The sequence below is a fragment of the Panthera uncia genome, assembly GCF_023721935.1.
Source record: "Panthera uncia isolate 11264 chromosome D3 unlocalized genomic scaffold, Puncia_PCG_1.0 HiC_scaffold_8, whole genome shotgun sequence".
Classification (NCBI taxonomy): Eukaryota; Metazoa; Chordata; class Mammalia; order Carnivora; family Felidae; genus Panthera; species Panthera uncia.
The window spans coordinates 35,230,486-35,258,201 of NW_026057586.1; the positions used below are offsets into that span (position 1 = coordinate 35,230,486).

At 50.5% G+C, this 27,716-nt stretch overlaps 1 protein-coding gene across 14 annotated transcripts in view; it reads left to right on the plus strand.

The window, feature by feature from the left end:
- Positions 1–7,909: 7,909 nt before the first annotated feature.
- Positions 7,910–27,716, plus strand: part of CELF4 (CUGBP Elav-like family member 4) — a 226,783-nt gene continuing 206,976 nt past the window's right edge. For all 14 annotated transcript variants that reach the window (XM_049620178.1, XM_049620180.1, XM_049620190.1 and 11 more), the window contains exon 1: positions 7,910–8,272. In XM_049620178.1, coding sequence (XP_049476135.1) covers positions 7,987–8,272 — 286 coding nt within the window. In that variant the 5' untranslated portion in view covers positions 7,910–7,986. The remainder of the gene's footprint in view (positions 8,273–27,716) is intronic.

A 27,716-nucleotide genomic window follows, 5' to 3' on the forward strand; every position in this document is an offset into this window, starting at 1 on the left:
CTTTAAATGTGACTAGTGGTAACAAACCTTCATCCTTTGGATATAGAAATGATCTTTAGAAAATGGGCCCAAAATAGTGCCCCTGCAGTTCAGCACATGTGTGTTGGGGGTGATTTCTCCCTTCTCAGCCATCCTTCATAAATACCCAGGTGACTTTTTTGTTCCAGTCTTATACCACTGATCACATTCTTCCCTGTCATCAGCAACCGGTCAGCCTGTGGTCAGTGAGTCTCCACCCTGAGTCTTTCTTGTGAGCCAGCCCTGCTGTAAACCTCTCCTCCCAAGGCTACAGACCATCCCTGGAACAACAGCCTACATTCTTTCCATGACCTTCAGGGCCCAACTTGACTGCCCACGTGCCCTCTCCATCCTCACCACCAGCCTCTCCTTCCCTCTCCCCAGGTGATGTAGCTGAGGCCTCCTTGCTAAGCTCTTGTCTGTACCCAGCTGCTGGGTGAGGGAGCTGGGGGGGGGGGGCACCTAGGCAGGTGAGCCTGAGGCCCCCACATAACAACCCTTGGAAGATCTGGCCTGGTGTAATTGTCCTGCAGGCTCACCTTCCTGAGCCCCTACCCAGTTGGGGGTCTCCCTATACCACCAAGCCATGTCACTCCTTCATACCATCTGCACCGTCCCCAGAGGCTGAATGTCTTAACCAGGGCACTGGCTGAAGGACTGCGGGCTGGACTTGGGGGGCCTGGCTGCAGTGGGAGAATTAACATTAAAAAGCCTGTGTAGAAGCCGTGTTTTCAGCAACATTATCAGAGAAATCGTGGCCATGAGAAAGTGACATTTATCCACAGCATTGTGCGTGTAATAAATACAACTTACTATTCCAGTTTCTAAAGTGAGCCCAGTGTCTGAAAACCTCAGGGCTCATGTACAATAAATTAACATAATTAAAAACTAATTAGTAAAACATCACAATTAAAAGGACTTGCTGCGGCAACACCTCTCAGGTAAGAAGAGGCTGCGTAGTGCTGGCAGCCAGTACCTAGGGCAGGCCCCAAGAAGAGGCCGTGATGCAGGCCTGGCCCTCCAGGAAGGCTTCCCGCACCCCCCCCCCCCGCCAGGAGCACCTAGAGAAACAGCCTTGCAGCAAGTGAGGACACCCACTTTGGGTCCAATGCCGCCACCACCAGAGGGGCCGCCCTGCCTCCCGAGTATGCTGGGGGAGGGGCCTCCACCAGCCCTCAGACTGGGGCCTCTCTGTTAGCGGGGCTCCCATAATACCCGCTGGCAGGACATGATCTAAGCCCTTTACGTGCATTTACTCATTTAATCCCCACAACAATTTTAATAGGTTCTATTCCTCTTCCTATTTTGCAAATGAGGAAACTGAGCCACGGAAAGGTTAAATAACCTGCCCAAGGTCATAGAGCTAGTAAGTGGGAGACTTTGAAGCCAAGGAGTCTGGTTCTGCCAGCTTTACCTAAGTGCAGCGGTAAAGGCACCTGCTTCTGTCCAACTCAGTGCTGCCTGGCCAGGGCTCCCTTTGAAAACATGTGAATTATTTGGGGAAGATAAGGAGTAAATTCCTAACCCTTCCATGAAACAAGTTAATTTCATCTACACCTTTCTGTGGCCCATTTTGACCTTCAGTCCCTGCTCTCCTCTTATTTTTTTACATGAGAACTGTGAGTCAGCCTCACAGACATGGCACTGTCTCACCTTCTTGGATGTGATGTGAGGAAGGAAAGGAGGGTGGAAGAAAGGACAGCGGTCTCCATTTTCTGGAGGAGAAAGCTGAGGCCAGGAAAGCCGTAACTCAGGTTCCTCCTGCACTTCCCGGCCCCCGCCCATGCAGGGTGCCTGGGCTGCAGGACTCCAGATCCCTTTACCCCACTTATTGGGCTGCCTTTCCATTTCCTACCTGTCCTCTGCAAAAGTGAGGAAAAGCCCCAGTTGGCAAAGAAGCGGACAACAGGAGCATGTTCCCATGCCAGGAACAAGGAATATCCATGCTGACCACCCAAAGGCCTAGAGACTCCCCAAAGCAACCCCCCACCATTGCCCAGAGCCCAGGAATCCCCACAAGACCATAGCCATATGTCCCTGGGGCTCAACCAGCAAGGAAGGAAGCCCGAAGGCCCCTCTCTTGCCAGCCCTGGCACTTGTCTGAGCTATAAGAGGCAGCCCAGTCCCTTCTGGGGAGCTCCTGGGTTTCCTAAAACACATAGCATCCTAACTCAGTTCTCTTCCTCCCTCCATGCATTTGCTCGCCTGGCCAGGTCTGCTGTTGGCTCAGGACAGGACAAGGGGATCCTTCAATTGTCTCCTCTCACTGGCCGGAGGCTGCTGAAGTTAACTGAGAGAAGGTAGGGACCCTTTTCCTCTTCCTTTCCACCTCAATTAGTGCTTCTTGTATCACTGAACCTTCCCAAATTATTCACAGAGAAGTCCTAAGCTTGTGGAGAAGACCAGAAACAGACTTCTGAGGCTGCCTTCAAAGCCACATCTTGCCCACCCCACCTACTTCCACATATGAGCCCCCTCTAGAAGCATCTACCTTCTATCATGTGAGAACCCACTACATTCACCAGACCTGGCAATTCCATCCACTGCCTCAACCTCCCTCCTCTCTTCCTAAGCTGACACCTCCACCTTCCTATAGGGCCAGAGTTCTCTCCACCAGAGAGCCTTCCGGGGGTGCCAATGCCTACACAAGCTGCAGCTTCTCCAGGTTCCCAGGGCACACATCACCAGCACCTTTCACTCTACGCCTTGGTGGCCTCACGCCCTAGTGTGGTGGCTCTTGTCTGAGTCAACCTCTTTGCCTAAATCCATGAGCTCTCTGCAGAGGGCAAGTGACTCTCCAGGTCTCCAGCCTCCCCCCACTGACCTCTGCAGGTCTGGGCTGAGCAGTCACTCCACAGAGACACTTAGTGGTCTGGTCTCTGGAGAGACTTGAGCAGACCACAGCTCTCTTTTTAGCTTGTTCTCAACATAGCCTTGGAGAACCAGCTGCTTCTTGCCCTCCTAGGCCTTAGGCCAGGCCATCACCCAGCTCTCTGGCCATCTACCACCTTCTGCCTCTTGCCTTCACAAGCCCCGCTCTCCCCCAACAAGGCTGCTGCCCACACAATCCCATCACAGATTCTCCCACACAATTTGGATTGTTTTCTATTTTCTTGCATGTGGAACTCCTCAGGCCTGGAAGACATTTAACCATCTGTTGCCATTTGGTGTTCTGGGGCTTTTCACTTGGTACAGCTTTGGTGTCTCTAACTAGACAGTGGGTTCTTCCCAGTCCTGTCCTTTCTCTGCTGCGTCCAGGGGGAGACTGGAAGCATTCCGTGAATGCAAGAATGACTGTGTGGTGATGTCTCCAAGCCAAGCCCTGCAGCCCAGGGAGGCTAAACTGCTATGTGGATTCTAGATGGATTGTTCTCATCCCTGGCTTTGAACTTCTTCTGGAAGAGAGTCTGCCTGGGCCCCTGCAGCTCCCCATCCTTAGGACCTAGACGAATGAATACAGCATCACCCCCTCCTCCAAGTCAGATTAGCTATAGGTATCTAGAAATTCCATTCTGAGCACCTACTGTGTGCTCATGCCTGTCAAGAGGGGTTGCAGAGGGTGAAGAGGGGCCAGATTACTGGGCTCCTGCCTTCCACCAGTTCCCAATCTAGATGGAGAGAGAAGACTCATAGGCAGGAGAGCCAAAGCAGGTCTCAGGGCGTGTAGCCACGGCCAGGGCTGCAGAATGTGGTTCAGTGGGTGCCAGAGAGAGGAGAGTGATGGTGGCTCCACTGAAGGGAAGCTGAACACAAAGAGGGTTTCCTCCTCCCTTGAGGGGGAGGAGCAAAGGGAAGTGAGGAGCGGGAGGCAATGGTAAGGCCTGCAAAACTACACCATCTGAGCCAAGATCCCCACCACACAGGGCTTCCTGACATCCCTAAAGATGAATCAGCAACAAAATGTAAACCCCAAACACAGAGAGAAAATGAGAAGCAATTGTTCCCAACTCCCTTTTCCATTTGCCGGCCTTCTCTCTCTCTCTCAGTGGATGGAATAATTGTGGCCATGAAGTGGCACTTGAAGAAAAAGTTTTAAATCTGTTTAAATGTCACAGTGAGTAATACTTTGCCCCCATCTTTCCCTAGTTACATTTCTCTTTGATGTTCTAAGGTTAAAAAAAAATTAGCTCAAGTCTTTCTAGAATATCAAGGGCAAGGATACCAGAGAGCCAACCTAGCCACATTCCTTACTATTTTCTTTGGGGTCCTGCTCCTTTATTACATTAGTTTGAGACACCTGTCCGTGTTGTTTTATCCCCAGTACTCTGCTGTGCCAAAACAGTGGGAGCCTAAGAGATCCAGCTCTGTGCCTTTAAGAGATCTATGCCTTGGCAGAAGCTGTTTCTGCCGCTGTTAATACAAGGTAGCTCAGTTATATGGGGCCTGGTGTCCTGGTGGCTTCTGTCCCAGCAGTGTGGGGAGAGGTAGGGCATTTTACCACATAGGTGCCAGAGAGCTGAGAGGTGAGGAATGTGTTACCCCCTAAGGGGAGACAGTCCAAATCCAAAATAAGCCATCCTCAGGTGGGGAGACAGGGGAGCGTGAGGTACCTTCCCTAGGGAAGAAGGAGCTCTCCACAGCTTTGGGTCCACATGTGGAGAGAGACAGGGAGAGGGGGCTGTGGTGCAGGGGGCACAGATGCAGTCCTGGAGGGAGTTGATGCTATACCTTATGGCAGTATTTTTGCAGGTATCTGAAATAACCAGATGCCCCCTTCCATTAACAACTCCACTCTCCCACTCACTCCTGCCCAGGGACTGCTTTTATTTATGTATTGGCTATTATTATTAATAATAAGATGAATAATGAAACACCTGTGAATAATTTACTTGGACCTGGGCAGGGCTGGGGTGGGGGCAGGAAGAAGTGGAAGATAAACCACAGCTGCCCCCCCCTGTGCTGGCGCCTTCTTTCCCAGCCCCCACCCCCACCCCAGCTCACTTCCTTCTCTTCCCCCAGACCTAGCTTTGCTTTAAGGAGGTGGCAGGCAGGGAGAGAGAGAGAGAGAGAGAGAGAGAGAGACCTCAAGCAGGAATTACTCTCCTAAACTCCCGTTATGGCATAAAATACATCCCACTCCACTGTGATATCCTGGGAGGTAAGCACCACAAGATGATGTTAGAGGAGATATTTCGGACAAAGATACTGGCCTCTGCTGATGTGTCCTGAGGGGAAGGGGAGGAGGGGGGGTCTCAGACTGGTGCACGCGTGCGTGCGCACGCACACACACACACACACACACACAGCCAGAGTGTGGATACAAACGGTCTATTTGCACAGCCACACTGCACCCACACAAGCACTCACACACAGTCCTGATAAGACACAGGCACACACCTCCAAGCCACCAGCTCAAACCCTCTGTGTGCCTACTGGGGACATGCCACCTTATGACAGCACTTCATAGGCACACCACACACACAGCTACCTTGCAGAGAGGCCCTATGTGTGAGTTTCTGTTCGATTCCATCAACTCGGGCGATTCTTAGGCCGTCATATAACACTGGATAATGTAAGCCCAGAACCGAGTTATGAATCAACTATACTTACACACGATTCCATCAAGAAAAGACAGAAGAATCTTAAAATGAAAGGATGAAGTTCCACAGCTCTCAGAATTGTACTTGCTGTTTGGTCACTCGCCCTGGATCCTCAGGGAGAGGTGTCCCAGGTGGGCTTGGGGCCTGGGGCTGCGAACCTCGGGGCCTCCTCAGGCCTCCTCCTGGCGCTGGAGAGCTCGGCGTTGTGGTTGTACCAAACGGGCTTGGTCTCGGTATTCAGGCAGCTGGGGTCTCATTTCTTTAAATAAAATTGTAAACATATTGTCTAATAACATCATGTAATCCGAGGGTAAGAAAAGAGAAACCCAGGACACCCGAAGGGGGCCGGTGGGGGTCCGGCCAGAGTCAGGCCGGCAGCTTTGCCCCTGCAACTCGCAGGGGAGCGGGCGCGTTATTTTAATTTGCCCGGCTTCTGAAGCCATGGAGAAGAGGCTGCCCTGGAAAAGCAAATGTGGGAGAGGATGCGGGGCAGGTAAATATCATTAAAATGAAAATCTGCTCTCCCAACCCAAGTTCACCACCAGCATTCGCCCCCAGAGGCGGGGCTGCTTGGACCCGGCTCCCGCGCCGGCCACTCCCTCTCCTGCGCGGCCGAGGCTCTGGCCCCCGCGGGCCTGGTGGGGAACCCGGCAAAGTCGGGCTGGGCGGCCGGACCCTTGGCTCCAGCCCGCAGACGCGACTCCGAGCCTCGCACTTCTGGAGAGGGAGGCGCCGCCAACGAAGCCCGCGGGGCAGCGCACGCCGCGCGAGTCTGGGTCCGGCCGCAGTCCGGATAGCGATTCGGGGGCTTTATTTCTTTGATGGTGAATTAAGGAAAAAATTTCAATTTGAACCGGTAACGCAGACGAGGGCCAAATCAAGCCGGTCCCTCGCGCTGGCTCAGCGACCCGGCACGGCACCCAGATCCCTGCCTCCTTCCACGGCGGGCGAGCCGGCCGAGACGCCCGGCCCCTACCTTCCTCCCGCCAGCCGCTTGCCGGACCAGCCGCCGCGCTTCCGGGCGGGGGAGGCCGTCCGGGACCGAAACACCCACCTCCAGCCTTCGCAGGCGGGCTGGGACGAGGATCGGGCCCCGGATCTCTACGCCCCGTCCCCCCCCCTCCCAGCGAGGCCCAACTGCTCCCCCAGTTCCGACCTCCCAGGTGGCTCGGGTGGCGGCAGATGCCGTGCGGGAGGGCGAAGATTTGGGGCTGCTCTGGCAGGTTGGGGATTCGAGGAGGAAAAAAGCAGGGAGACACGGAGAGAAAGAGAGCGCGCGCGAGAGAGCTCTTGTCTACAGATTTATCCACATAATATATATTTATGTAGCTTTTTTTCTCTCGACACTGATCAATGCGCACTCGGATCGCTGGGCGGACTCCCTCCAAGCCGACTCGCTTTTTCTAGTCTAAATAAATAAATAAATAAATAAATAAATAAATAAATAAATGGAACCAGATGGGAGAAAAAAGCGCCCATTCCACCTCCGCCGCCGCCTTCGCCGCCGCCCCGCCCGCCATCCCTGCCTTTGCTTCGCCCGCCTGGCGCCCTAATAGAGCGCAGCTCGGTGGATAACGCCCCCCTACATACCCACACGAAAATGAAAATCAATGTTTTAAAAATACAAAAAGTTGCACCTGCTGCTATTACAAAAAGAACCCCCAAAAGGCAAAGAGGAGGCCAGCAGCCCCGTTCCTAACGGGCACCCGCTCCCCGCGGCCGCCGGGCCCGGAATCTCAGCGCCTCCCGAAGAGCCATGCGCCTGGCGCTATTTATAGCCGGGGGCTGTCTCGGACTGTACCACCGCCGCTCGCCGGGGCCGCCGACGGGGGAGGCGCGGCGGGGCCGGCGCCGCCCCACGCCGTCCTGCTCCCGGCCGCCGCCCGCCGCCGCGCGGGAGCCCCCCCGCGTCTCGCCCTCTCCGGGCCCCGCACCCCCCTCCTCCGCGCGCGCTCACTCGTCGCCCCCACCCCTGGTCTGACTCGGAACTTGAACCGGTCCAGCCTGTTTAAACGGAAAGGACAGAGATCCTGTCTGTTCAATGTAAAAAAAAAAAAAAAAAGAAAGAAAGAAAAAGAAAAAAAAGAGAAAAAGAAAAAAAAAGAAAAGAAAAAGAAAGAAAAAAAGAAAAGAAAAAGATCAGACCGCAAAAGAGAGAGAGAGAAAGAGAGAGAGGGAGAGAGAGGAGAGAGGGAGGGAGAGAGAGAGCGGGGAGAGGAGAGAGAGAGCGCGAGCGCGAGCGAGCGAGAGAAGAGAGGAGAAAGAGAGAGAGCAGAGAGCGAGAGGAGAGCGAGGTGTAGAGAAACCGAGGGGGAGAGAACCCGAGTGTGTGTATGCGTGTGCGTGTGTGAGCGCGAGCGAGCTTGCGAGGGAGAAGAGCGAGAGAGAGTGCGAGCGAGAAAGAATAAAAGGAAAGAAGATTTTCTCTATGTATATAAAGATGGCCACGTTAGCAAACGGACAGGCTGACAACGCGAGCCTCAGTACCAACGGGCTCGGCAGCAGCCCGGGCAGCGCCGGGCACATGAACGGATTAAGCCACAGCCCGGGGAACCCGTCGACCATTCCCATGAAGGACCACGATGCCATCAAGCTGTTCATTGGGCAGATCCCCCGCAACCTGGATGAGAAGGACCTCAAGCCCCTCTTCGAGGAGTTCGGCAAGATCTACGAGCTTACGGTTCTGAAGGACAGGTTCACAGGCATGCACAAAGGTGAGTGCACCTTTCCCTCCCAACTTTGCCGGGGAGAAGGAGCGGGCGGGCCGGCCGGCCGGCCGGCGACGGACGAGCGGGAGACGGCGCGAGAGGGAGCCTCGGGCGGACGCCGAGGAGGGAGGCGCTCGGGCAGCGGAGACCAGGACTGGGGTGCGTGGGGAGCTGTTCGCTGGGGCAAGGCTGGATTTTGGGCGAGGAGCTGATAGAAGCGGTGCGGTGGGGAGAGCAGCGGAAGCAGAATATGGAGAGAAAGAGAGGATCGAGGGGAAGCGGGGCTTGGATTTTTGGGTGCAGCGACTTGAAAGACTGGGACGGGGACAGCTGCACCGGCCGAGCCCGGGACGCTGAGCAGACTGGCGGGCGCTCAGCGGGCCAGGGACCGAGGGTGCTGTCCATCGCCGTGGTGCTGAAAATATTAAGAGATGGTCTCCTCCTTCTCCGCTCCGGGCCAGAGTAGCAGGAGCGCAGCCGTCTAAAAAGAAGAGAGGTGACAAATTCAGAGAGATATTTTTATTTCGCTATCAATTTAACAGTAAACTCTCCCTGTCGAGCTATGTGCCTCAATAATCCGGTTGTGGTGTGAGTGGTGGGGGAGGGGGTGTTTGATGTTTGAAGGAAGGAGGGACAAAACCTAAGGCAAGAATTAGCAAGGAACCAGCCATCCCCTGGGTGGAGTGGAGGGTCAGGGAAGCCTGAATGATCCCCTTCTCAGGAAAGCGGAGCTTTGGGGGAAAAATCTGTGTGTGCAAGATATGCATTTTGAAGGGTGTAGCCTAAATTATCCCAAACTCACCATGCAGAGAGCTTATAGTACATTATTTCTCTCCCTTGAAGCAATCATTGCTAGTGAGTGCTTGGGGGAGGGGGAGACAGAATAATCAAAGAATTAAAACCCAGCAACTTTTTAGGAAAGTGGTCATGAGAAATGTCTGCAGCCTGCCTGTTTTCTCCTTGTTTTATTATCTTTAAGGCAGATCCCCAAACGTGTTCAGTTGTAGAACGTGTGTGGGTGGCTGGTGGGTGACGAAATTAGCCCAGTGCTCCGCTCCCTAACAGTAATGTATAGGATGTGCAGTGGGGATTAATCCGGGATGGAGCTGTGTGGGCAAGTTAAATGCTTTCTGAGAGAGATTGATCGTCAGGCAGGGAAGGAGCACCGAGCTAAGGAAGTTGTAAGGGATGTGTATGGACGTTCCGTTTTTAATAAACAGTAGTGTGGAGAGCCACTGAAGATGCTGTGTTAGAGCTGGTGGTTTTAAAGATGAAAACACACACACGCACACGCACACCCACCCACACACAGAGAGCAGCCTCATCCTTGGCCACAAATGGGCTATGAACAGAGCTGATCCTCCGGCACATTAGGTGCAGAGCGCAGAGCTGTCTGGCTCTCTAAGCAGCAGTGGTTTTCACTATCACAACCTCCCTCCCTCCTCCAGCCCTCCCTTCATCCGAATACTAAGCAGAGCTCCAAACTCTTCATAGTTGGAGTCCCAGAGAGCAGTTTTTATTGGCTTTAGCATCTTCCAGCTTGCCTGCTGAGGAGTAAATCTTAAAGTTAATGGCATGTTGAGTAGCACAAAAACACAGCAGAATGGAAATATACTGGGTTTGCTGGGGTGGGGTGAGGGTGGGGGCTGTAATGGAGAGACAAACCAACCTTTATCCAATATGGAGAAAATGTCTGTCTGATCAGAAGAGAGACTGGAAAGGTGAAATGGGGAGGCAGTCTTTGAAATAATATTTCTTTCCTTCCCCCCACCTCAAGTCAACCGTATCTTTATAGTTTTTCCCTTTCCAATCAAGCTCCCTAGAAGCTAATCAAGGTTTGTATCAAATCTTTGTCATTCTAATATGTCCCCAGATTTAAAAATAGTAATAATGAAAATTTAAAAAGCATAAATAGGGAAATCCTTTGCCCATCTTAATGATCAGTTCTTGTGATGATTTACATTTTTAAAGTTAAAAAAATTTTAGAACCCACCAGAGGCAAAAGACAGTTGTGAAGAGCTGAGCTTCTTAAGAGATCCGGGTTTGGAGCACTTTATTTACTTCTTTATTTCCAAGGAAGATAAACTTTAACAATATTCCTTGGTTTCTTCTCACGATCCCTTGCTGGTATCATCACTATGTTCTTGATGTTATTTGGACTCCCTTGTACTATAGCAAAGAAGTAGAATTATCATCATTTGCATCAGGAAGCCAGAGAAGGTTATGTTATAGCTTTATCATATGTATCATATATATACTATATACACATATCTGGCCAGGATTTCTAGGACAAGCAAAACTTCGTTTTCTAAATAATTCTTCCCCTAAACTGGCTCAGTCAGTGGCAGGCAGGCCCGTTGGCTCCGGCATGCTTGGTGTCTCATTGTCGCAGCCCACCCTTCATAGCCTAAGCATATATATTTTTCCCTATGAAACTTCCTGCCTCTCTGTCCCTTGGATTTTTACAGGCAGGGTTGGGCCACAATGTCTCTAACAGTGCCTGGAAGCTCCAGGAGAGCTGAATAAATGAAGCATTCTCTGAGGTCTGGTTTATTCAGTCCTAGAAGAGTTTGAACTCCTCCTTCAGAGATACAGCCTGATTTATTAGCTAATCCTGATAAAATAAGCCTCTGGCCACCTTAAAAAATTACTCGCTTGCCATTGGTGATTAATTACTGTTAAGTCAAAAAGCATGATGAGGCTTGAAGAATGAGGGTTGCATTTGGCTTCTAGATTTTCCCCAACTCTAAATTGACAACATGAGGCTAAGGATAGAAACATGCCTTTGTTAAGCCTGGTTTCGGGGCATATTTGTGGCTCTTTCTTTCCCCTTCTTGAATTTTTAACTTCTAATGAATCATATTGGTATAAAATTGAGAGACATGACAGGATACTGGCCTCCAGTGTGGATGGCATATGCATGTTATTGGCAAAGAAAAAGAAAGAAAGAAAAAAGAAGAGAAAAAGAAAGAAAGAGAAAAATAAGTAAAAATTAAATTAAATGCATGAGATTTTAGGTGGGTATCCATTTGTTTGCCACCTGCCATTTCAGGTAACTAAAGAAGGAAGGAGTTCTAAGGGTTAATGGAATACCTGCCATGCGTAGAGTGAACCTTAAAAGGCAATTACTCCAGTCAAATTGGGAGTCTGTGGAGGAGGGAGTGGGTGGGTGTTGTGGAGCAAACCCAGCCGTATCAGAGAAAGGCTGTTGGGCTGGGGAGGCAGCAAATAGCAGTTGTGGACTGGGGTAATTACTGTAAAGGTAAATCCACCCCCTGGAGACTAGAAAACACTTGGGCAGGGGTGGGGAAGATCTGGGTGCTAGGCAGAGAGAGAAAGGAAGAAAAAAAGCCCAGAATTACAATTCAAAGAAATAACACCCAAAGAAGAAAACCTAGTTCAATGCAAACTCTCCCGGCTAACTCAGTGTCTTCTTTTCTGCCCCCATTAGAAGCACTTTGAGAAAGATTGTTTTTTCCAGGCTCCAAAGAGAAAGACATTGTACTATTGATTAAAGAGGAGACAGGCAAACTCCCCAGATAGCAGCACAAGTGAGCTGAGGACCAATTTGGCCCCTTCCTATAGAATTTTTCTCCCTTGGGGAAGGGAAGAGGTCACCCACTAGTCTAATTCTTTCCTTCTCTCACTTTACATTTATTTCTCTTTTCTTCTTTTTATTTCCTGGAGAACAAACAGCAGTGACTGAAAATACATACACACGCATTCCCATGCCTGCTAACACACACACATACGCAGTCGGTGGATCACACATGAACAAGCCAGCAATCCATTCATAACTTTGGTCTTGTCTAGCAGGATAGAAGGCAGCAAAGACTGAGTTACTGGGAGACATAAAGACTAGTGCTCTCTGGATAGCCATATTATAATGCATTATCTTTGAAGTCATTTAAGTCCAATTTAAGTGGTATTTAGTATAATATTTATGAATTAATGTAATCTAAACATAAGGCTGTCCCCAAAGGTTTAAACAGCCTTTACTACTGATGTGTGCTTGTTCCCAGAGCCTGCGATGCATTTTAATCTAAACAGCCAAGTCCATATCACAGTCCCTCTTGTTAACCAGTCAGAACAAATCTGTGCCTGGGTAACCACTCTGCATTGAGATTTCCCCCTACTGCATGGAGGAAAACCTAGTCTACTGGCAGCCCCAGGGTGCTCCCAACCCAGGATCCACAGCTGCAGGGACTTCAGCCCCTCATACTTTCACACTACATCCAGAGGGAGGGTGGGGACAGAGTAATAGAACCTTCTGTGGACTGAGCTCTGGAGAGTATTTCATTTAAAAATATACTCATCACCCGATACACAACCTCTCATTTCAGCGGTACCTGACAAGGAAGTACCTGAAGCCCCTTGATTTGGGGTGCAGCTGGGAGAAAGGGAAATAGCAAGTGTCATGATTGTTTTGGTGATTCTTGACTATCTTCATAAAACTGTGCCTTATGTTTTCATTTAAGATGTAGCCATTTTCAGAACATCAAGTTTCCACTGCTTGACTTTAGCCGGGAGGGCTCCTTGTTTTTTTCCTTAGGTAGGTGAATTAAAGCCAGTGAGGCTCTATCTGATTTCTGTTTTCAAATGAGTCTAAGAGACAGTGAAGCTGAAGTATCAGCATGGGCATCAGCTCAATTCAGATGAACTTTTAAAAAAAATTTACTTTGAAAAATAAAAATTCAGTCTGTCCCGGGAAAGACACTCGTAGAATGACTGGGCACACACCTATAGTTTTTAAAAGAAAGATTTGCCTTGTGAGAAAGAGGTATGGAAAATGAGATAAGAAAAACATTAAAAAAATTTCACTAAAGAAAATAAGCAATAGTAATCATTGCAAAACTAAAGTAAACCAAAGTAACAGCCCCCATAAAAAAAAATCTCAAATCCCAGATGTTTGTAAGTATTCTATTTAGGAGCAAAGAAAAACATTATTGGGAAATATTTGATTTATTGAAGAGACTGGTGGTTATTTGCTGCTTTACATAATTTTATTTATCTTTTGAAGAGACTTCTTCAGAATCAACGCACAGATAATATGCACATGTGCACGTATATGTATCCATGTACAAGCATGACTAAGCGCATCCCACACATATGGGAGCCAGGGCTGGCCTAGATTCCACTTCAATTCAACAGGGAGATGTTAACACTCTTTTCCCCCCTCAGCTTTAATGGGAATTCTAGATTGGGTTGAAAGAACCCCCTTGGCTTACTTCCACTCTCTCCACCTGCTCCAGTTGGCTGAATGTTTGTGGCTTCTCAAACACAAAACAAAAGAAAACAAAAAGAAAGGCTTTTCTTGAGTAAAGTCACAGCTTGAAAACAACCCAGAGGAACACAATTACAAAAAGGTATGCCATAGATGTGTGCCCCCATAATGTAGGCATATTGTAAAGTTGTGAGTGTGTTTTCGAAGAGCTAGTTTCCAGAGGCACTCCTGATGCCCAGTGATCATGCCACACTCCGGGGACTTGACTATGGCCATCCTTCTCACTATTATTAGCATGATAATCCTCATTATTATTATTTACATACCAGGATGGGAGAGGGGCTTCTAAGTGATGCCTGAGAAGATACTTAACTGAGAAAACAGCTGGTCTCACTTGCCTCGGATGCTTTTGGGGGAAATGTGGCACAGCTCACACCTTTCACATCATCACAAGGTAGTCTGTTTCCAAACTGACCCAGGAAGGATCTCTTCGAAGGGGACTTGCAGAGGGCAGGCTATAGAAGAGAGGGAGAAGTCATAGAAAATGAGGCCCAAAATCATTAGCAGAGCAAAAGGGAAACTGAAAGTCGTAGGGCCCAGATGCCAGCCGGAAGCTGGGAGTGCTGGTTGACAGTGGCTGAAGCGCAATGTTTCTGAACTTGGAAGGGAAATCCCATGTGACACACAGAGGGAAGTGCTAAAGGGTGTGAAAATCTGTGTGCATCTGTGGATCCCCGAGGGTTGGGGGAGGGAAGATGCCACAGCCCATGTGGGTGTTGGTGTGAGCATGTGTGTGTGAACTTCTGTTTACATGTGTGTATGTATGTGTGCGTGTGTGCGTCCAGGAAAAGATGATAAATGCAAATGGAATGATGTTAGGGGTAGGTTCATCTTGCAAGGCAGTATGCGTGATCAGGGAGATGGTTGATGGAGAAAAGGAGAGAAGGTGGAGAGAACAACACCGTCCGTCCTTGTGCTTACATACATGCTGCACCTCGGAACTCCTAGCTTGGATTTTATCCATGATCTAAGTGCCAGTGTGGTGGTGTGCTCTTGTTTGTCTGCCTCATATCCCCACCCAAAAGTCCAGGTTTAAAAGAAGGTTCCATCTCCCCCCGACTCATCATCCTTCTGATGCTTGCCTGCTTCTGCTCACCTATGGACTCATTGTAGAAATGACCTTCTATCTGTGATCTGAGTAGCCAGCCACAGAACCCAGCTCTCTGCAGAGATAATTCCCTCCACTCACTGTATTTCCTATGTCACCTGCTGCCCCCTGGCAACTGCTTTTTTTTTTTCTCTTGTAGTGTTTACACACACACACACACACACACACACACACACAGGACTTGATCAAGGCAGTCAAGCTAGCCCCTCCAAGCAGAGTGCTGCATTTTCCCTCCATGCAAGGAGGGTGTGGCAGGGACCAGGACGCCTTCCTTTTGGTGTCTCCACAACTAGAGAAGCAAGTTCATCACCTCTACCTTTGCCTTCTTAAATACACAGACTCTCCAAGAATCACAAAAAGTGTCTAATCCTCGTCTAATCCTACCTAAATAGCCTAGGGGAGGGGAACAGAGCCCCCCAACTTAGTTGTAACCCTCTGGCTATCAGTCTTCATCTCCCTCTTTTCCTTCTTCTCCTTGCCATTAAGACATCCTCACAAACTGCAAGGTGGGGCCTAAAGAGAAAAATCCAAGTTCCACCTGGCAACATAGAGTGCGGTTCGAAATGCCAGGACAAAAAGACAATGATAAGGGTAGAAATGATGACAGAGGAATTTCCAGAGTTGTGGTGCCTGCCCTAGGGGCTTCCTTGTCCCTACTCATCCTGTTCCCAGTAGCCCCTGGATGGGTATAAAGCCTGAGACTCAGCCTTGCAGGAACCAACTAGGAAGCCAGGTGGGCAGCCCCAGGGTAACTGTCCTCCTTTCCAAGTCCCTTTGGAAGTAGAAGGGGGTGTTTTCTAGACCATATGCTCACAGGCCTTCTCCCCTTTTACTTGCTCCATATTTGGTTTCTCTTATCCTCCCTTGTATCTCCCCTCCAGCATTAGCTGACCGAAGCTCTCAAACTGAGCGATCCCCAGCAGCTCAGCTCAGGAACAAATCCTACATGGCCATCTGCAAGATGTAAATAAATGGGTGCCCTCATGGAGACAGACGTAGTTCTGGCTCTGTGAGGACAGAACAGCCAAAAATATTGATCAAAGCTCAGGGAAAATAATTGATAATGAGCTGGCCTCCAACAAGAGTTTAATTGACAGAGACTTCCGAAGGCCGGCTCTGGACAGCGCATAAACTGACCGCAATGTTACTTTATTGCAAACACTCTGCTTTAATTAATTATCACCTTTGTTAAAAGCAGCTCCAGATCAAAGGTTTCTAGATACTTAACAGATCTTACTAACAAAGCCCCCTGTGAATTAGGCTATCCCAGGGCTCTCCAGTGAGGCTAGTGAGTTTCCTTCCCATTTTCTTCCCTCTTAGCTGTTGCCTTCTTCCTCTTTGTTAAAATGAATGGTTCTTGCTGCACAGCCTCTGTGTCCTAGGACAGGGATTTTGAGGGGTGTTGTCTGCAGAGGGCAGGGGGCTGCCATTCTGCAGCTGTTTCTAAAATTACACAACTGAGACTGGGTTCCCCTTCACATTTATCTGGCTGAAATGGGGAGTGTCAACAGAAGAAAAAGGAATTCATGGAAATGCAAAAGGTGTGTGTGTGTGTGTGTGTGTGTGTGTGTGTGTGTGTATGAGCGCGTGCGCGTGCACATGCACAAGCGACGATGTGCACATCCACATAAATATTACAGGATCGATGCATTTCACATCCGCTGCTCACACCTCTTAACTTCTCCCTCCTGTCTCTTGAGCACCTGTGCTACTGTCGTATTTCACTCTGAGAAATGCTCGCAGCTGAAGCGTGCATAGATGATGCTGTATCGAACCAAGCCATTGTTTGGATTTGGTTGTGGAGTCTGGGTGCCCGTTGAAGGATTGTCCTTGCCTGGAGTAGGTGGTGCCTAAAGAATTCACTTCTCAGGATAGGATGGGAACCTCACTCTCCAGAGTCCCCAAAACCTACAAACTGACAGGTGACTTACTTGAAAGCAACCCTTGGAGTCGTTCTAGGCAAATTTGAATGCCATACGTGGCTGTTTGTTCATTATTCTAATTTAATGATGCAGTCACACCTAATTAATCCATGTCTGGTTTATTCATACACTATGTCTGAGGATCCAAAAGATCTCTCTAGCTAGCCAGCTTCCCTTTACAGGGGCATGTGAGGGGCTCCCCTGACAAGTGAGCGTGTCGGAGTCCAAACAGGAACAGATTACTGTAGACTGATCTGATAGAGGCACTGTCCCTGACACCACTGTCCATGCAGGTAGAAGTAACAGCAATCATAGACAGACGTAGCAATGAGATATGTGTGCCTGTCGTGACACACATGAGCACACAAACCATGCGTTCTACCACAGAACCCTTCTGATGGGCAAGGGGCCACACTCCCAATGCGTAATAAATAACAAGGAGTGTCAAGCATTCCTCTGATCAGGAGTTTCAACACAGAAGGTTGAGAGGCCGAACTGAGTCAGACTCCTCTCTCTGCCTTAAGAAAGTGGATCCTGACCTATTGCTGCCACTGCTCAGATAAAGAGACTGAGGCTGGAAGCAGCATGCCCCTAAAGTCAAGCCTGCAGCAAAGCCTTCAGCACACCTCCCCGTGCTGGTTCTGGCCAGACTGCTTGCAGCGAGTGTTGCCTCTTGCCTGGCAGGTACATTGAGAGAACGAGGCATCAACCTAATAATATCCTTATAAAGCCAAGCCTCCTGCGCAAGTCCTAGGAGACAAGAGGCATCCAAAGATCAAACACTACATCACAGTGTATTTGTAGGAACTCTCTGATTCTGCTACCTCCCTATAATGCTCTAATTGACTATTTGATCAGCTCTAAAAGGGCCAGTGTTCAAGACAGACTCACACACACATTCATACACACACTTACATGCATATTCACATACACATGTGCATGCACACATATATATACTCATCGCACAAGCACATGCATGCAGACTTTTTCTTGCACACACTGCCGTACCCACACCGGCTCATCTAACAAGGGTAGATTCTCACAGGAGATGCTTGAAGGTGAGTGAAAAGCACACACCTAAGATTGTACATGCCCTTCCAGTAATGGGCTTATCAATAGCTCTTAAAGAAATGTGACAGCCAGCCCAGAGTGATTCAGTTGTGTGGACAAAGGTCAGCATATAGATATCCATTATTAATAATATCAATATCTTGGTTGACCAATATAACCAGAAACTGTATCATGTCGCTGCTGATGGGTGAGGCTGGGAGGGCTCTGCGGCAGCAGCAGGAAATTATACCCATGTAAAATTAATCATATTGACTGGTTCTAAGAATATACGGAGAGGTGAAGATGTTGGTAGTGCTTGCCATGGTGGGAGAGGGGGACCTTGTTCCCAGAGGCTCCATGGTCTTGAACTCCTGGAAGGAGCCCAGGGGGAATGGAGGTGTCCCTGGGTGACCGATGAGAACACTCTCCCTCATCCGGCCTCTGCTTTCCAGCGGGGTGAGGCGGAGGAGAGGTGTTCTCTGAACAGGAAAAGAAAGAAATAGGATCCCCTAACCATTATCCACCCAACATATCCATATCTTTCTGTCAAATCAATACTTGGCTTGGCTTTGTCTCACCGGATGAGGCACAGAGAGCATCCTTGCACCCGCTGTGTGAAGAGGTCTATCTCCAAGGGGTGTCATGAGCCTGAAGCAATATCCCCAGTTATGTGGTGGGATACCAGCCCCGGGAGTTGCCAGTGTGCACTATGCAACTTCGAGTTCCCAGGAAAAAAGGCATCCAAACAAATCAGTCACCAAGATTGGGTTCTTGGGACCAGCAGAGCCAGGGACTCAGAGTCTGGTGGGGTCAACAGTGTTCTGGACTTTGGAAAGCCATTGCTCCCTAAAGCTCACCTCCAGTCACAATGAGTGGGAAGGAAGGGGGAAGCCATTGCATCCTTGGCCTTGGGATTCCCTTCAAGTATGCCCCTGACCCCTCATCCCCTTGCCTGCCAGAGCCCCAGCTCGGGATGTCCTTGATCTTCCTTGGCAGCCCTGGGCAACATCTGAAAGGGAGGAGAGGAAAGGAGAAAATCCCAGTGGCTGGGGCCTCCTGAGAGAGGAAGAAAGGGAACAGGGCTGGCAGGGAAAGCCCAATAAGCTTTTGGATCATTCCTCTTCTCTGTTCCCAGAGCCTGTGGAGGCAGCTGGAAGGGAGCCTGCCTTAGAGGCCAGGCCCATGGTTAGTTCGTGATAGACGATAGGAGATGGACCTTGAAAAGATGGCTTTGACTGTAAAGGAGGGTGAGGAAGTGGCTTCCTTGGCTGGAATGGGAGATGCAGGTTCTAAGGACTGGATACACCCCTTCCTATAGGGAATTTGGAGCCTCAGCCAACAAGCCACATCTATCCTCCTCTGACCTGCCTCCCCTTCCCTGGCTATAGACACACTCAGACTTCTGACACCCAGCCCTCCGGCCAAGGGCTTTGGCTGGTCTCTGTGCTCCTCCCCAGTGCTAAGGGCCCAGCTTTCCTAGCAGAGGCACGGCCCCCAGACCACCCAGGTCAGCACCCAGATGTCCAGACTTGTTTCCAACACGGCCCAGGCTGGGTGCAGCCACAGCGGGAGCATGATGAGGACAGGTCCCGGAGCCCGAGCTCGTCCTCTGTCCACGGTGCCGCATCCCTTCTGGACCCAAGACCTGGATCTAAGGAGCTCTAGAAGAACAGCAAAGAGCCCAGAAGCCAGGCCCCTCCTCTAGACCCTTCCCCTACCTACTGTGAGTGCGGGAATGCTCCCCTCTCCACCAGCGGCTGCCTGCCATCTGACGGTGAGAGGGAGAACTTCCTGCTCTCCAGTGCGGGGCCCCTGACGAGGAAGCGGCTGCTCCTGTCACTGCCAGGCTCGCCGTGGAGGAGCTGCAGGGCAAACCCGTACCTCGCCCCTCTCCTGGCACCTCACAGGGTGAGGGTGGGCCGCTCCTCTTGCGCATGGGAGCCCCCTGCTCCAGTGGGCGGCGTGAGACCCTGGGCCAGGCCCTTCACTGGGCCTGGGCCTGGGCCTGGGGCAGCAGCAAAACAGCCACCCAAAATGAGACGGGAGACTCAGAAAATCCAGAAAGTATTGTAGTTTCAACATGAATGTGAAGTTTGCTCCATTTCAAAACAAAACACTTAGTTTAAAGTTTAGTATGGGTTTTATTCTTCATTCCATACATTGGGCACCAGAATCTTTTCCATACTTAGGACTGTAACAGGTCCAAATCCAAATCACTCTATCCCTCAACTTTCGCAAATGCCCCCACAGGACACACACACACACAGGCCTGCACACTCAACCCTGTGCCTGATGAAGTAGACCTGGGTGGAGGACCCGTCAACTAGGCATCCACTGGCCCATGGGCCACCCAGGTCCAGTGGAGGCTGGGACCTCAGTCACGTTGGTCACGAGAGTGAGAGAGATACAGAGCAGAACAGAGGTACTGGCTTATGTCCACACATCATTTTTTTCCCCAATAAAAAAAATCTTTTTTATTGAAAAATAAGACCTTCTTTACACTTGTCTTAATTATTTCAATAAGTAAACTATTAGATTTATTTTAGAGTCAATTTTACTTTAGAGTCCATTCTGTTGTCATTGTGTTGAGCAAGTTTGAAAATCCACTGGAATGAGAAGGAAAGGGTGAGGCCCAGGACTGCGCAGCTGAGTGGGTCCCTAAAGAGAGGAGGGGGTGCGAATTACAGGGTGGTGTCTCAGTGCAGAGAAAGCCTGCCCTTTGGCTGCAATGAGTGGTCACTTGGCAGATGGGGGTTGGGATAGCAAAGGGGGGGAGGGGGAAGGGGGGGGGGGGGGAGCAGAGCCCCAGGCCACACCCAAGGACCTGGAGCCCAGGGGGGCAGCCAGACTCCTACTCCTTTTGGCGTAAGACCCCTATCTGCCCCTCACAGTGTCCCCCATGGCCTTAGTTCGTTTCTCAAGTTTCTCTGCAAGCATTCATTAACCCTGAACGTTCTGAACTGTCTCAGCTGAGCCGGTGCTTAAAAGTCTGGCCCACGGCAGTAGCCATGTAGCAAGGAGGAGAGGGTCCCCAAAGCCAGACGATGCAAGAGGAGGAGCCTGCTGGGGCAAGAGCAGTGGTGTCATCCACCCAACTGCAGTTGGTCTCTGTGACACCCCCCAGATGTCTCCCCATGGGGCAGAGGCAGGCTCCTGTAACATGTAAGGCATTCCAGTCTGGTGGGGACACACACCATGTCCCCCACTGGGAAGCCCTTGGTCTCATGGGGCAGATACAGGCCTCCCTCTAGGAGGCACAGATTAACATGCAACTCAGGGACTCTGAAAGTCGAGCCCTCTCCTTGGAAGGTGGGGACCCACCCTCACCACCACCAAGTAACCGGGCGTGACAGAGGACGGCAAATCCACAAAGAAGAAAGTACCCAATACAAATGTCCTGTGCAGGAGCCCCCCAAAAAGAAGTAATCAGATAAGAGTACAGGCTTCCTGCCCAGGGGAGCTTGATCCTGGGTGCCCAGGTGACAAGAGGATGGCAGAAACCAAGGCTGGCACACGGGAATAAGACAGAGGGGGGAGGCTGGATTGCAGACGGGCCCCATTGCTTTGCTTCATTTTGTTCCGTGACATTTTGTTTCTGTCCCACTGCAGCTAAGTCTCATTCTCAGGCCAGTGGACAAAGGACTTTCTCACTTTAAATAAATCTGGACCCACCACCAGTCTGGCTGAGGGAGAAGCAGTGGGGATCAGGAGCAGATGAAGAGGTGACAGTCCTGGCCCAGGAAGTTAGTGACACCCACAGAACGTGCGAGGGCTGGCCTCACCTGCCTTGAGGCTGCAGTGTCCTTCAGCTGTCCCAACAACAGCCCACTTGGGCTGAGAAATTACTCACAGAATATTTGAACCTGTGGCCATGTCAGGAAACCATGGGGCGCCTGGGTGGCTCAGTCGGTTAAGTGGCCGACTTCGGCTCAGGTCATGATCTCACGGTCTGTGCGTTCGAGCCCCGCGTCGGGCTCTGTGCTGACAGCTCAGAGCCTGGAGCCTGTTTCAGATTCTGTGTCTCCCTCTCTCTGACCCTCCCCTGTTCATGCTCTGTCTCTCTCTGTCTCAAAAATAAACATTAAAAAAAAAATTAAAAAAAAAAACAAACCTGTGGCCATGTTCCCTCTCACCAAGGCAAGCAGCCAGATTGTCCCCCAGGCTCACTTGGCTGAATGTCCCAGAGATAAACTATGGGGTTCTGGAAGGTAGAATCTTCTCCTGCCCTCCACCTTTCTTCTGTGCCTACCCCTAGAATGGCTGGAAGCAGCCAGGCAGGGAGGCGGGGGATAAAGTCAGGGAGCAATGTTTCCTGGGGTGACAATGGTCTCGCAGTGGGAGGCATCTTGGTAGATCCCAGGAAGAACTGCTTCCAGTGTGGTTGAGGGTTCCAGGACCTCGGTGCAGCCCATTTACTGCAGGGGAGCAATCAGGGTGCCTCTCCATCCCCGGGAGAGAAATCCAGCCCAGAGGAGCAGGAATAATGAGGTGGCCTTTGGGGCCCCAGACGCAGGAGTGTTGTAGCCGAATTTTTAGGGGAGGCAAACTCTCCTCTTATAGACCTTGACTCCTGGCATCTTCCTGACTCCAGGGGTGGGGGGTCTCAGAGGGAGAGCAGAACTGGACTTGGTCGTGGGGCTGAAGTAAGTGCACGACTCCACTCCTGGCAGGGATGTGGAAGCCTCCTCTACTCTCTCCTCTAACACCCCCAGGCCACACACCCCAAGCCCCAGTGCTCCCAGGCCTTCCCGCCTTCCTGGGATAAGGGCTCCCAACCCAAACTGACCTCCTTTCCCCATCCTTTCCAAGTCCTGCCCCCTGCTGATCTGACAAATCAAACTGGGCAGATGTGTCCCTGGTGGCTAATGGACATTAATGTGTTACCATCTCCGGTGACATGTGCCTCGTGGAGGGACCTTTTAAAGCCTGGTCTGTAACCATAAGAAACATCTCTACTGGGGGGATCTGGGCACAGGCCAGGCTAGAGGGAGTCACCATGAGGCTGGGAGGCCCCTGGCTACTCAGAAGGGCATGGGCCTGCTTGGCTTAAAGCTGCATCGCCAGGGGATGCTGCAGGGCAAGGGGCACCCAGAGAGCCGAAGGGGTGGTCACCCTGCTCATTCCCTACCCAGGGGCTGCCTCGACAAAGGTCTAATCAAATATTAAACGTGGTCCGTAAACTTAAACCATTGTCATAGCTGAGTGTGAGGCTCTCCCCAAGAACGGCCTAGCTCGAGGACATACATTTCTATCTAGTTTTGCCTGGGTGCTGGGGTGAGGGCATCTTCATTCATGCCCCGTTGGAGGCAGGAAAAAGGGGAGACAGACGGGGACCATGGCAGGGAGTAAGGCTCATGGCTTTCCTCCTCCCTTCTGTTATTCATTTCCTCTGATTTTTATCTAATCTCTCCTGATTGTTCTGGTGAAACTTAATAGACAAAGTGAATTTTTATTACATCATCAATATAATCTCCAGCTAATCAGCAGACACAGGGGCCACCGCCAGCCCTATAGTTCCTCATCTGGCTTCACAAATAGTAGCAACAATCACTGCCTAGCGCTACTCGTACACCTCCTCCTGAGAGGACCCTCCCCCTGCTGCTCCCTTTCCCCAGACCTATGCCTAGAGTTTCTGCTTTCTCAGGCCCCCCCACCCCCGCCCCTGCCCAGTGGGCCCCATCGCTGGCCATAGAGATTTCTTCCCTCTTCCTACTTTTCATTTTCTCCCTCCCAGCTTTAGTGGTTATAATCACAAATCTGGGGCTGGTGTTTCGAATGCCAAAATAGCCTAATGTCAACTGATTCTGATCCTACTTTTCTCCGTGCAAGGAATATGATATGTCATAAGATATTATGTAATCCTATGGATTACGGCACATGCCATGAAACAAATTAAGTCATAGGTTACACTGTACCTATGTAACCTAGGTACCAACATGTTTGGGCCATTTAAAGTCAAATCGTGCATCTTATATACCGTATCATAGATGCTAAATTATATATTTCGTTTATATTATAGTATGCCTTCCATTTATATAGCATTTAACCAGTAAAGTGCTTTCTTTTCTATTACCACTTTTGTACCCCTATGGCAGCCAGGTATAGCTGATACCTTTTTTATGAAAAAAAAAGATGGAAAAGGAATCATGAAGGAAAATTACAATCTGGTCAAATCCTGTATCCTGCCAGGATACAGCCGAGCAGCTTAGGCTCAGAACCAGTGCTGGCAAGGCGGGGAAGGGGGCACGGGCGAATCAGAGGGGGCAGAGACCTGGCGGCAGACCAGCTAGGCAGACTCCTGAGGCCCTTGGCTAAAAGGCAAGCATAATTTAAGAAATGACTGGTTTGGGGCTCTTCCCCCTCATGCCTGCCCAAAGTTAAATGTGAAACTGAGTGTATCCCCTTCCGAGACATCACCTCAAGATACTGGGCTCATTCAGTAGCATCGGGCCATCTTTTCCCTTATTCTTCAGGGAGCCAGGCCACACTGCTCTATAGCGGTTTTGATTTAAGAAACCAGCAAGCATCACTTAGGGTCAAAATCTTGTAAGTAAAGTGGGTGATGAGGCTGAGGAATCTGACTTTGGGCCTCCACTCCATTGACTTTTCGGGGGAAAAGAAACCTGCTTCTGCAAGCAGATCAGAGCCAGCTGTGGGAATGACCAGCCACCGTTCCTGAAGGCAGGCCCGAAATTTCTGTGCAAAAGGCCAGTTCTACAGATCTATTCAGACAATGGCCTGCGCGCACCTAGGGGCCATGGGCGGGCCTCTCTGATTTTGGCCTGATGGTTCAAGAGAGGCCTCCGTCATCGCAGGGACCCCCGGAAGCGGCAGCTCTTAGTGCTCTGCATGCTGCCGGCTGCAGAGGTGGCTGGTACACCAAGGACGTGCTGCACCGGGAGCTGGACCCCTGGGTCCCTGCCCCACCCTGCCTCCTCACTCAGCGTCTCAGCTTCCTCTTCTCCTAAATCACTGCAATGACACCTGCTCATCCCATCTCTTAGGGTCACTGTGTGGATGGAATGAGCTGAGATGAGGGAAAATGTGGTGAAAAAGTTAAAAATCTCTGGGGTCACTGTCATGTGTTAAGTGCCAGCACCCCCATCAGACCACAGGGAGCTCTGACAGTCCTGGTGTCTTAGAAATAGGACGACAGGATGACATCAGGGCTCAAGGGTGGACGGGAGGGAGTACTGACCAAGCACCTACCACACGGCACACACACAGGGCTCTCGCTTATTTTATCTCATCAAATCCTCGTGACAAAACTGCGACAGAGATGTCACTGTGCCCGTTTGAATGCCAAGGGAACGGAAGCTCTAAGGGCAGTAACTCAACCCAGGTTATGTGCTAGGGAGATGCAGAGACACAGGATTTGTTCCCAAATTTGTTGTGTTTCCAAGCCCACCACGTTTCCATGGTTGCAGCTCCCTTTACAGAAGTAAATAACGATCATCTCTTACATCTCCTTCCTTTTACAGATGGGGAAACTGAGGCCCTGAGACATGACAGACTGAGGTTTTTTTTAAACCCTTCCACGTTGCCTCTATGGCTCTGAAAACACACACACGCACGTACACATTTCAGAGGTAACTGAAACGCCCTCTACAGATGCACATATACACAGACACATATAGATACACTCACAAATAAATACACACTCGTAGACACACATAGGAGCACACTCATGTATGGACGTTCACAGAGATACCCATATACACAAACACATACACTCTCAAAAACACAGATAATACAAATGCACACACAGATTTCACAGACAGAGACATATAGAAACATACGAACACACACATCGGCATGCAGAGATACACACACAAACATAGATGCACATACTCTCATAGACGTGCACACACTCACACACCACTCTGCAATAAGGCTGAATTAACCACAGACACAATTTTGCTATATAACTCCAGCAGGAGAAGTAAAACCAGCTGGTTTAGAGAAAAGGAGCAGGGTTGGGGGGGGGGGGGGACAAGGGTCCTGCTTGGAGTCAGAGAGTAGGCACACTGGGCCCCTCAACTCACCTTTCAGCCCCAGGCCAAAGGCCAAAAGTCCTCTCACTCACACCTGTGTGGCCCAGGAAGCCCGTAAAGGCCAAGGCCAAATTCTCATTAGACATCAACAAATGCACAGAAGGCATTTGCTAAGAATGCTCTGTGCATTCTCCCCTCTGCATCAACCCACACGATCCTTGCCAAATTTCTGCTCATCTGACCAAGACCAAAGGTAGGTTCTGGAGGAATTAGGGGCAGGCCTTCCAAGGGCCACCTAGTCCCATGCATTGGCTGTGGCCAGGCCTGTGAGCAGAAGAGGTGCCTCAGGAAAAGGAAAGAGTAACCGGGAAGAGAGGAGCGTTGTAGGTTTACAGCCAGTCTGTCCCGGACGTGGGTGCACAGGCTGCCTTGCCTTGTGGCTCAGAGCAAGGGCTGATGTCTGCACACCAAGTCCTCTGGTGTCCACCCGAGCCTGCTCTCAGCCTGCAGGACTCCTGTCATCCATGGGGTTACACTTGGCTCAGGCTTGGCACAGAAAGTGGCCCTGTACAGCTGTGCTAGGAGAACACACACACACACACACACACACACACACGGTGAGAAAAGGGTTAGCGGTGGCAGGTAGCTCAGCAGAGAATGGGAAACCCATGGTTTTCTTTCCTTTAGAATAAAATCCTGAGGATCTGGGAATGAATTCACTAAATTTTCACCACTGGCAGGATGAACAGACCACTTGGAAGGTGAAGCTTTCTCGGGACGAGAGGCAAGCCGCCTTTGCCATGCACAGACTTGCGCCATACGTCCTGGGTTCACTATGGGTTGCCATCGGAGGCAGTGGATGTGTTTTTCCCTACCCCCCCCCACCCCCGTGTACATGCTGTGCTGACAGGCTGTGAGGAGTGAGGCTGGCACCTCTGGGGAACGGTGGCAGAGAGAGGGCTGTGAGTGACCACCGTGTGGATTGTGCTTCAGGCGTGTGGTGTGTCTGTTAGAGGCATGCCGTGTGCTTGCACGTTGTCTCCTTATGTTTTGCATGTAGGCTGTGTCTTGTGAGTTTCTTGTGTATGTGTGTGTGTGTGTGTGTGTGTGTGGTGCTGTGTGGTTCATATGCATGTGTCAGGGGTAGGAGAGCTGTGTGTCTTGCCCTGGTTCTAGAAAAAAAGGGAGGATGCGGGTAGGACTCTCTCACCGTACCGCCAAGAATGCAAAACTCCCTCATTCTGGGATTTTCCATCCAGGTGAGCCCCACCCTTTCTTTCAAACCAAAGGTAACTCATGTGAGAAGTACCCCTGCCCCCATCCTAAGGCTCTGGGTCTGAGCAGAGCTCCAGAATCATCTGCAGCCCTCATTGCAGCTGCTGTGAGAAGAGTCCATGTGTGTGTGTGCATGTGTGTGTGTGTGTGTGTGTGTGGTGTGTGCACAGGCACGCACACTACCTCCCTATAAGCACGCCGTAGTGTCAACTGGTGAAGCACAGGCAAAGATATGGGTGGATGTATGTGCTCATAAGAGCTGAGTGTATGCAGGCATATGTGGGCTGGAACAGGTAAGGTGAGCCAGTTTTTAAGTGACGGATTGTGTGTGTATCTATGACTAGAGTTTCTACCAAGTGCATGTAAAAAACAGCAGACAAGATGGGTCCAACTCCCTGGGTGGGCACTCCAACAGTTCTCTGCCGGTGTGTGTGAGTATGGGGGTCTTTTTGAGGAGCTCTGGCCAGGGTGTAGAGGAGTGTGGGAAAAGTCTATGGGAAGGAAGGGTTCTGCACACATGTGGTTGTGGGCAGCCTAATTGAGTGGGACACTAAGTGAGACTGTGTCCCCCAGAGACCTCGCTGCTTTCCTGGATGCACGGCTGGGCCATCTGTGGCATTTTCTCACATTCTGCCCACAGATTCCCCTGGGAGACCGGAAGAAGAGGGGGTTGGGGTTTCTGGGCTCCCCAGAAGGTAGCCCTGAGCACCGAGCTGCCCTTGAAGAAAGCTGAAAGTACAGGGCTGTGTGTGTGAGAGAGAGAGAGAGACAGAGACAGAGACAGAGAGAGACAGAGACACAGACAGAGAGAGACAGA